Below are 9,819 nucleotides of genomic sequence, written 5' to 3'. Positions count from 1 at the left end.
ATCTAAGCGACGCCGGCCCTCACCGGCCAAGGCTAGCCGGCAATGGCCTCGCCTGGCCCAGCGAGGCCCCCCCTGCCGCCTATGGCCGGTGAGGTCGCTGGCCTCCTCCGATGGTGGCAACAGTAGCGACAGCTAGCCACCAAGCCTCCCTTTTTTTTTTCTTTCTTTTTGTATATTTATATTTTGACCCCTCAAGTATTAGAATTTTTTAAAATTAACCTTGTACATATCGGAATCGCGTGTCAAAATTCCAGACTCGCGTGTCGGAGAGAGTTGATCACGTGTCGAATTTTTCAACACTCGTTGACCACATATCAGAGCGTGTTAGAGTGTCGAACACGACACGGAAGATCCCGGAGAGTGTCGATGCTACATAGGTCGCCTCAATAGCTTTTCTTTCCATGTGTCAACATTAATTATCTTTGCCCCACTCTTTCAACTAATGGCCATTGTTCATCATCTTCAATTTGCTAGAAATGGAGATAAGACGACTTGATTGGAAAAATTTACGAGTTCAAGAACTTAATGGTATAACTCACAAGTTTGTTGGCTACAATTTAAAAAAAAAAAGTTTAAGAACCAAAAAAATAATTTTCCCGTTAAAAAATAGATAAAATGTTGTAAGCATTCCTACGATGTCAATAATCTTCAATAAAACTCAATTTTGAAAAAACAAAAATAGGGTTCTTGATGTTGAAAATGTAAATATTGATATTTGGAATATTTAGATAGGTATGTAAATGTAATCGATTTCCCCATAAAGATTAAGGGCCCTCTTACTTGCCAAGGCTTCCTAGGCTATTGCCCCTGCCTAGAAAATTACATAAGCAACGGAGAGTAGTAGCTCCTTTGCAAGGGAAAAGGGTTTGTTGTTTGCCTTTAATTGAAAGCAAAAAGTACTCTTTTACTGTAAACACTTGAACGGTTATTTAAATTTATAAAATAATGGGCAATTTATATATAATTCTACTCGTCAGCATTTATATGTTTTGAAAATTTTTCTGTTCAAGTCCAAGAGAATGTCGCTGGTAAGTATCAACTTGAGAGCTTGATTTCGCGGTCGGCATGGCCATTTGAGCCTAGAGCTTTGAGCTCGTGGCTGTAGCTACTCGATGTTGGTAATTTGTTTATAAAACAAATGAAGAGGTGCCTTGTCCCATATCTAAAAGATGTGAGTGCGCACGTGGACGAGATTTGGCACTAACCGACGATCGTTAATTTTATTTATTAAAAATTCGGATTTATTTCTATAAAAAATTAATTATAAAATCTTATTGAAACAATGCACTGCTCATGAAAAGTTATGATTATTTATTATTTATTTAATTCCGAATTTTTATGTCTTTTCAACGTAACCTTTGAGACGTACTTGTTCATTTTACAACCTTTCCTACAACCTTTCCTAAAAGGTTGTCTTTGTTCTTTTGCAACGTTTTGAAGGGTTGCCTCTATTCGAAAGACAAAGATAAGTACGTATGTTTTGAGATCAAACACATATCTTCTTTCATTTTTTTTCGTTTTCTTTCGAGAGAAACTACAGCCATTGTTTCTAATTGTTTCCCATGAGATATCCTGGAGAAATACTATAATTGCTATCTAGTATTCTTGTTTGAGACTTTGTTGTATCCTGGAGGAAATTTGCCGGTGACCATTAGCAACGTAGTGGGACAAATAAATCCTTAAAGAAAGTGATATCACGCCTCAAAGTCTGACTTGAGTACTTTAAAGATCCGACTTCATTGTTCTACCCAATTTGAAGCCATATTTTCCCAACACTCGAGCTTTGAGCCGGCGATTGCCAAGGTGGTGTTTTCGGCCAATTCCATCGCTTTTTTTAAGTGCTTTGTCCTTTTCCAAATTGCAAATACTTCCTCTCTTGAGATAATGGCAAAAAGAGGAATGAATTTCCATGCTTCCAACCAAGCAGACCTACAAAATAGGAGTGAGCAACACGAACCAATCGAACTGGAAATTGGCCGGCTTTGAGCAATTCTTGAAAGCCCCAATTTAGTTCTCATTTCTATAAAATTGGAATCAATTATTTCAATTTGATTCCCAATTCCATAATGAATTAGACTGCCTGGACCGAACTGAATATTTTTTTTTTTAATTTCTTAGTAAACTATATCGCTTAAGCCTCACGCCTTCTCTTCCCTATTCACCACTCACGAATCACACAACCCTCCTCTTTTCCTCTTCTCACTTAAATCAATAACTCATTGGAGACAAACCCTAACCGCTTCTCGTCTCTCAAGGCTGGCTCAACTGTGAGTCACACATAGTCGCATCTATTTCCCTCCTTTGCCCGATTCAGTGAGTCACGTCCTTCTCGCTCAACTCTTAGACGGCACCACCTTCTCTCACCTAAGTCACGTCCTTGAGGGATGTTAGTAATCGAACCGAAAATTTTGATTTTTTCGGTTTGATTTTCATTTAGTTTGGTTTTCATTAAAACCCGAAATTTTTCGGTTCGGTTCAGTTTTTATTGGTTAACCGAACCGAACGAACCAACAAATAAAAGTGGAGAAATCTAAGTTTAACAGGAAAAAAAAACGAAAATCGAAAACCAAAGGTTAAAAACCAAAAACCAAAAAACCGAATCGAACCGAACCGAAATTTCGGTTGGGTTTGTATTCAATTCGGTTCGGTTTCGGTTTGGTTCAGAAGATTTTTCTAACGGTTCCATTTTTCAAAAAAATCGAACCAAACCGAACCGTTGACACCTCTAACGTCCCTTTCACCCGAGCTTGACGCCTCCCTCTCATGGTCTCGTCTTTAACTCTCACCTCTTCTCTTTTTCTATTTTTGCATATCATCAAGACAATGCTCTATTCTTTTGGATGCGAGCTTCACATGCATCTCTAAATTAGACTGTAAGATTGGGGGAAGGCCCATATTCATTCCTAACGAAATGGATTAAGTGAGACACAGGGGCGATCGCGTCTAGGGTGGGTAGGGTCTAGACTTGGACCTGTACCCGACTCTGTTATAACCGGTTTCTATTTTCTAGATCATATACTTGACCATGTTTGTATTTGACTTTGTACATGATTTACCCTGTTTTTCCAATCTGGTTCCAAGGCCAACCTTGTTTTCACCGGACCTGTTTTGCAATTTCTCAATATCTTATATAACTTTGGATTTTATATTAATACACGAGAAAATAACGTAATCCTCTTAATTTGTATTGATACATTAAGCACTTGTAATAAATAAATATATGAATTTTTTGACTAAACGAAAAATTAAGAATCCACAGGGCTAATTATAATAAATAAAATCATAAGGTAAAGAATTAGTAACAAACATGAGTCTAATATTAGTTTTATTCCCCAACTACTACATGAAACTATTCATTTATGCAAGCATAACTCCTCCTACAAAAGAGAAATTAGGCAAGCCAATCCATATAATACACAAGAATTTGGCGGCAACGAACATTGTCCGTCCATTAAATAGTGCGAGAGGGAGCCAATGAGGGAGGGAAGCAAGTGAGGAAGATGAATGACAAAGGAGGAGTGCCGTGCATATTTGAGAGAGCCAAGAAGAAAAATGTCATGTGATTGTGGGAGTAAAAATAGAAATAGAGAGGAAAAAAAAAAGGTTTTTGACCTCTACTTACAAAATTGGTCCGGGAATCGATTTTCGGGTGGGTAATCACTCGAAACCTATTCCCAAACCAATTCCAAATTTTGGGAACCAGTTTCCGACCCTATTTTTCAGGTGAGCCGATCCGAAAACTAGGTATTTTCGGTCCGGTTGCACACCCCTAGTGAGACATGTTCAAATATGGAAAATGAAAATGACTTTGCCTAATCTATTTATTCCGTCTTTTACTTGTTCTTTAGATCCGGAAATATCGTGTCCTAATCAATTTCATTGGACCGTTTGGGAATCGGCCGGTCTATCCAGCCTAATTTGTTCCTTAGTTCAAGAGATTAGAAATCGATCATTTTGATTCGATTCCTTATTCTTATGTTGGACCAAATCGACTTGGGAACCTATCAATTCCATCATAAGAGACTTTTAATTTCCATCATCCCCTAGATTTAACTAACATACCAAAGTCGACCATTCATGAATTTGATCATTTAATTCCAGATTTCTCTTAACCATTTGAGCTAGCGTGAATTAACTTGCCATCAAAAGAGAGGTCCCCCCCTCTCTCTCTCTCTCATATCTTTGGGCGCCAAAATCGAAAAGTTGCGCCAAGCCCCCAAAAGGGGACGCTCCATTACGTGCCCTAATTTCCCCTGATTCCTTCGCGTTTCCCCTCAAATCTCATGGTGGGTCGCTTTAATTAGTGCCTATCTGGCCCCACGAAGACAACTCACCTCCAGCCAATTTCGAACCCTCCCTGTTGAAATCTTCCCAACTACGACGAGCCAGCACATAGAAGAAAAACTCGGTTTTTGGCGCCAAAGTTTCAAACTTTACCCGAATTGGCCACAGTAGAGGGAAAACCAGGCCGACCCTGAATTACGAATTTCGAATTCAGTCTTCCCGAGCACGCAGGCGCACCTGGGGCGCTATATAAATCCGACCCATCTCCCGCTTTGGATTGTGCGAGCGACCTGTTTGAAGAAATTCCTCAGAGACAGAGAGAGAGGGAGAGAGAGCGGGGGTGAGGAGTGAAGATGTATGTGGTGAAGAGGGACGGGCGCCAAGAGTCGGTGCACTTCGACAAGATCACCGCGAGGTTGAAGAAGCTGAGTTATGGGTTGAGCACGGAGCACTGCGACCCTGTCTCGGTGGCGCAGAAGGTCTGCGCCGGGGTCTACAAGGGCGTCACCACCAGCCAGCTTGATGAATTGGCAGCAGAGACCGCCGCCGCCATGACCGCCAATCACCCTGACTATGCTTGCGTGAGTTGGATGCCCCGTCCGTTTTTGTTCGTTTGAAACTGAAATGGGTCCTCTGGGCAAGTGATTGAGATCGTCGAGCCTGTTGATGTCCGCCCTGATTGTGCTTGTGTGTTTGTGCAGCGGCGTGTGCGCATTCGTGTTTCATTAGAAGCGCTTGTGATGTTTCTAGCATTGATTTCTGTATGGCCTGGGCGTGATGTCAGGGGTTCTTTTGTCTGAATGTTTTTTTTCCCTGTTGTTCTGGTAATGATCGTGCCGATGATTATTGATTTGGTGGATGGATATGCTGCAGTAGAAGGTGATTTGTGTTTCTGTATGACCATCGTGTTTGTTCAAGTGGTGTCCAGTTTGTCCAATTGGCTAAATCATTTAGGTTTTGAATTTTTGGGGTGATGGTGTAATTGGGGCTCTGAAGTGCGCATGATTTGACCTTTGCATAAGCAGTTGCTGCGTTACCCCAAGCACAGATTATGAGGACTTGATCTGATGTCCTTGTTTTTCCATGATGTTGTTTTGCAGTTGGCTGCTAGGATTGCTGTTTCGAATCTTCACAAGAACACCAAAAAGATATTTTCAGAGACGTGAGTATTGCTAAATTCACCTCTTACTGATGTATTATTGAAATCACCTTGTGGGATGCGCAAGATTCTCATCTCCTTTACAGAAAAAATTGTTGATTTCCTCTTCCTTTTTTTCTGATGCAGGATCAAGGATATGTACTACCATTTCAATGAGAGGTCAGGGCTAAAGGCTCCTCTGATCGCTGATGATGTTTATGAGATAATTATGAAGGTAATTGGCTGGCAACTTTGTTGGCCATGTTTCCTACGTGTGAAATTAGGCCTTGAGATAGTAGCTTGTCTGGAATGTAATGATTGCTTATAGAAGCGAGGCTTCTTCTTATGATTAAGTTTTGTGCTTCTTTTTGTCTGGCAGAATGCTGCTCGTTTGGACAGTGAAATCATCTATGATCGAGATTTTGACTATGACTTCTTCGGTTTCAAAACACTTGAGAGGTCTTACCTTCTGAAGGTCCAAGGGAAGGTTGTGGAAAGACCACAGCACATGCTGATGAGGGTTGCTGTTGGAATTCACAAGGATGACATCGATTCTGCCATCAAAACATATCATATGATGTCTCAGCGATGGTTCACACATGCTTCTCCCACCCTGTTCAATGCAGGAACACCTCGGCCCCAAGTATGTGCATTTCATGCATAAGGCCGAGATTTGATATTTATTGGGAATTGCATGTTCCTTCTGTTTTGAATTTTCAGATATGCTGACATCATGCTGTTGATTCATATTGGCAGTTAAGCAGTTGCTTCCTTGTGTGCATGAAAGAAGATAGTATTGAGGGCATATATGATACCTTGAAAGAGTGTGCTGTTATCAGCAAATCAGCTGGAGGGATTGGTGTATCTGTTCATAATATCCGTGCCACTGGTAGTTACATACGTGGGACGAATGGAACATCCAATGGCATTGTTCCGATGTTGCGAGTATTTAATGATACAGCTCGTTATGTAGATCAAGGGGGTGGCAAGAGAAAAGGTGATTTTAGCTTGCCATCTCTATTCTTTTCTCTAGTTTTTTGTTTTCTGGTGATGCCCTTATAATATTTCATATCTTTAATCCATTATTCGCGCTGCAATTTAGGTGCTTTTGCTGTCTACTTGGAGCCTTGGCATGCAGATATCTTTGAGTTTCTTGATCTCAGGAAAAACCATGGGAAGGTATAAATAATATGCCAATGAATTTGTAAAAGTTTATTAATGCCTCAAATTTGTGTTTATTTTAATTCAAATGTCTGTCATTTGTGTAATAGCAGGTGCTGATTAACTATTTCTGAAATAGTTTTTTCTCATTGTTGATGAACCTTGATATTGCAGGAAGAGCATCGTGCTCGGGATCTGTTTTATGCCCTTTGGGTGCCTGATCTATTCATGAAAAGGGTTCAAAGTAATGGGCAATGGTCACTTTTCTGTCCAAGTGAATCTCCAGGATTGGCAGATGTTTGGGGTGAAGAATTTGAAAAGTTGTATTTGCGCTATGAAAGAGAGGTAACTATTGTTGGTCTGCTCTGCTACTTAAATTTGCTTGTGGTACATTATGAAACGTGTCTGTTTATGTCTTATTAGTCTCTGGAAGTAAAAGCTAACTACTATTGTTTTCTCTGTATGTAGGGTAAAGCAAAGAAGGTTGTCCAGGCCCAGACTTTGTGGTTTGAAATACTGAAGGCTCAAATTGAAACTGGAAACCCCTACATGCTTTTTAAGGTGAGGAAATTTTGTCTATAATATATGTTCTCTGAGCTATTGTTCTACATTGATGTTCACGGGAATAGTCTAGTGTTTTGTCTGATCTTATTGTTCATGTAGGATACATGCAATAGAAAGAGCAACCAGCAGAACCTAGGTACCATCAAATCTTCCAACCTCTGCACTGAGATTATTGAGTACACAAGTCCAACAGAAACAGCTGTGTGTAATCTTGCATCTATTGCTTTGCCTAGATTTGTCCGAGAGAAGGTATGGCATGACTTTCCATTAGGAGTTCTCTTGGTTTCACTCCATTAATATGTCCTTTTGTTGGTTATATCTAACTGTTCTCAATCACAGGGAATGGAATCAAGTGCATCCAAGCTTGTCGGGAGTAGGGGATTTAAGAACAGATATTTTGACTTTGACAAACTGGCAGAGGTTTGCATTATAACTCACTGCATACACTATTTGCTATGTGATTCCATTACATTTTGTGATGAAGCTTATGTCCTTGTAATGTCTGGTCAGGTTACTGCAATTGTTACTACAAACCTGAACAAGATTATTGATGTCAATTACTACCCTGTTGAAACTGCTAGAAGGTCAAATTTACGACATAGGCCAATTGGCATTGGTGTGCAAGGACTTGCTGATACGTTTATTTTGCTTGGTATGGCATTTGATTCGCCAGAGGTAAGCTAAGTCCAATCTTGATTTGTCTTGGTGATTGTGAGTCCATCTATTCTTATCAGTGGTTTTTGCTGTGCACTTTCAGGCTCAGCAGTTAAACAAAGACATCTTTGAAACCATATACTACCATGCTTTGAAGGCTTCCACTGAGCTGGCTGCAAAAGAAGGGTCATATGAGACGTATGAAGGAAGTCCTGTCAGCAAGGTATATTTCTGCAAGGAGCCTATTTTGTAGTGTTGTGATTCCTGAGTAGGCTTATGATTCTCTGTTTTATTGCATTGTTATAGCTAGTACTTAAAAGGTAGAAAAGATAAAAGTAAACAGTTCATTTGGGTGCTACTGATTCACATGACACCTTTCACGATGTTACCTGTCTTTTCTATTTTTTCTTCTGAATGTTGTATGTATTGGTAGGCCATCTTAATTAATCCTAACTGGCAATGTTTTGGTCCATTCCTTAGGGTGTTCTTCAGCCAGATATGTGGAATGTGACTCCATCTGATCGATGGGACTGGGTTGCTCTTAGGAACATGATATCAAAGAATGGAGTGAGGAACTCACTTCTTATAGCTCCCATGCCGACTGCCTCGACCAGTCAAATTCTTGGGAATAATGAGTGCTTTGAGCCTTATACTTCCAACATATACAGCCGAAGAGTTCTAAGGTTTCTTTCGGGCATCAGTAATTGTTACATTCTCTTTCATACTGCTATGCAATTTCTGACTGTGTCCATCTATGTTTCTCTTTGCAGTGGTGAATTTGTTGTTGTGAACAAACATCTTCTTCATGACTTAACAGAGATGGGTCTTTGGTCTCCATTTGTCAAGAACAAGATAATAATTGAGAATGGCTCTGTTCATAATATTTCAGAGGTTCCTGAAGAGCTAAAGCTTATATACAAGTATGTAACTGTGTTACACTGGATATTCCTTCACCTCCCTTGGGGTTATGTCTTGTCTTGTTCAAAAAAATTCATCTGCTCACAGGACTGTGTGGGAGATCAAGCAGAAGACGTTGGTTGACATGGCTGCGGACCGTGGAAGCTACATTGACCAGAGTCAAAGCTTAAATATTCATATGGATCAACCCAATTTTGGAAAGTTAACATCCCTACACTTCTATGCATGGACCAGGGTATGTACACTTGTCGTTTGTCTCTTGTTAATCAAGCTAATCTGTTAGCAGCTCATCTCACTCATTAATGTTTGTCATGAAAGGGTCTGAAAACGGGGATGTACTATCTGCGGACCCGTGCTGCAGCCGATGCAATCAAGTTCACAGTGGATACTTCAGTGATCAAAGTAAGGCTATACATTTAACTTTTGTTTGGACACGAGCATTTTAACTTATGTGGAGTTCATTCTCTTTATGGCCCATTTACGTTTGGTGATGCAGGAACCTGCCGCAGCCCAAGATGACGACACAAAAATGGCTCAGGTGGTGTGTTCCTTGACAAACAGGGAAGAATGCATGGCATGTGGAAGCTGAAAATGAGTTCACCAAACAGATGCACAAGACCCGGTGCTTCTGGGTCCGGCCCAGCCGTTGACATGGGGAATGGAGCACTCAGCTCGTGTGCTCGGTCCAGCCGAAAGGAAAAAGCTTTGGCACCATAGGTTTCAATCTGAATGACATACAAGTTATCTGTATAGTTGTCAAATACTGATGTGGGGTTGGTTTGAACTCTGGAATGTGTATATCTAATGTTCAATTTGAAGTATGAAATGGTTGGTTTTGCAACTTGTTCGCCTTCTACAAAAAGGGTATTGGTACTCGAAACCAACACGGGTTTGATTGGTGGTGGAGCGCGAGACAACTGTCTCTCTCTTTCTTACACGACTCGAAAGTGGGCCTACAATATCTGACCTCGTCGACATCTACATCACTGTCTTTTTGGTAAAGAGTTAGGCAATCCCAACCGTGCACCGTGCAATCAAATGGCTTCCGAAAATGCACTGACACCGAGCTGACGTGGGGGGATGCGGCCAAACCGCGTTCA

The 9,819-nt window shown here is 40.7% G+C and overlaps 1 protein-coding gene across 2 annotated transcripts; it reads left to right on the top strand.

Annotated features, from left to right (window-relative positions):
* The first annotated feature begins 4,183 nt into the window (after positions 1-4,183).
* On the top strand, positions 4,184-9,560 carry LOC104415850 (ribonucleoside-diphosphate reductase large subunit). 2 transcript variants are annotated; one of them, XM_010027235.3, is made up of 17 exons: positions 4,186-4,865; positions 5,385-5,446; positions 5,570-5,657; positions 5,802-6,065; positions 6,179-6,419; positions 6,525-6,601; positions 6,758-6,928; positions 7,052-7,144; positions 7,247-7,396; positions 7,487-7,567; positions 7,658-7,822; positions 7,905-8,024; positions 8,282-8,484; positions 8,572-8,721; positions 8,807-8,954; positions 9,038-9,121; positions 9,216-9,560. In XM_010027235.3, the coding sequence occupies exons 1-17, from the start codon at positions 4,638-4,640 to the stop codon at positions 9,306-9,308; spliced, it is 2,418 nt and encodes an 805-aa protein (XP_010025537.2). In that variant the 5' UTR covers positions 4,186-4,637; the 3' UTR covers positions 9,309-9,560. The 2 variants fall into 2 exon arrangements, with proteins under 2 accessions (XP_039156744.1, XP_010025537.2); XM_039300810.1 differs by having other exon boundaries at positions 4,184-4,865; positions 7,487-7,822.
* Positions 9,561-9,819: the final 259 nt, after the last annotated feature.

Source organism: Eucalyptus grandis, chromosome 8, assembly GCF_016545825.1.
Source record: "Eucalyptus grandis isolate ANBG69807.140 chromosome 8, ASM1654582v1, whole genome shotgun sequence".
Lineage (NCBI taxonomy): Eukaryota > Viridiplantae > Streptophyta > Magnoliopsida > Myrtales > Myrtaceae > Eucalyptus > Eucalyptus grandis.
Note: the sequence above shows the minus strand (reverse complement) of the source record. Positions and strands in the feature narration are given on the sequence as shown.

Excerpts from the sequence above, each read along its gene's own strand:
- LOC104415850 (XM_039300810.1), top strand. The coding sequence starts at position 4,638 with ATGTATGTGGTGAAGAGGGACGGGCGCCAAGAGTCGGTGCACTTCGAC. Across the intron at positions 7,397-7,486 it reads CTAGATTTGTCCGAGAGAAG|GGAATGGAATCAAGTGCATC; the intron begins GTATGGCATGAC and ends TCTCAATCACAG. Across the intron at positions 8,955-9,037 it reads ACTTCTATGCATGGACCAGG|GGTCTGAAAACGGGGATGTA; the intron begins GTATGTACACTT and ends TTGTCATGAAAG.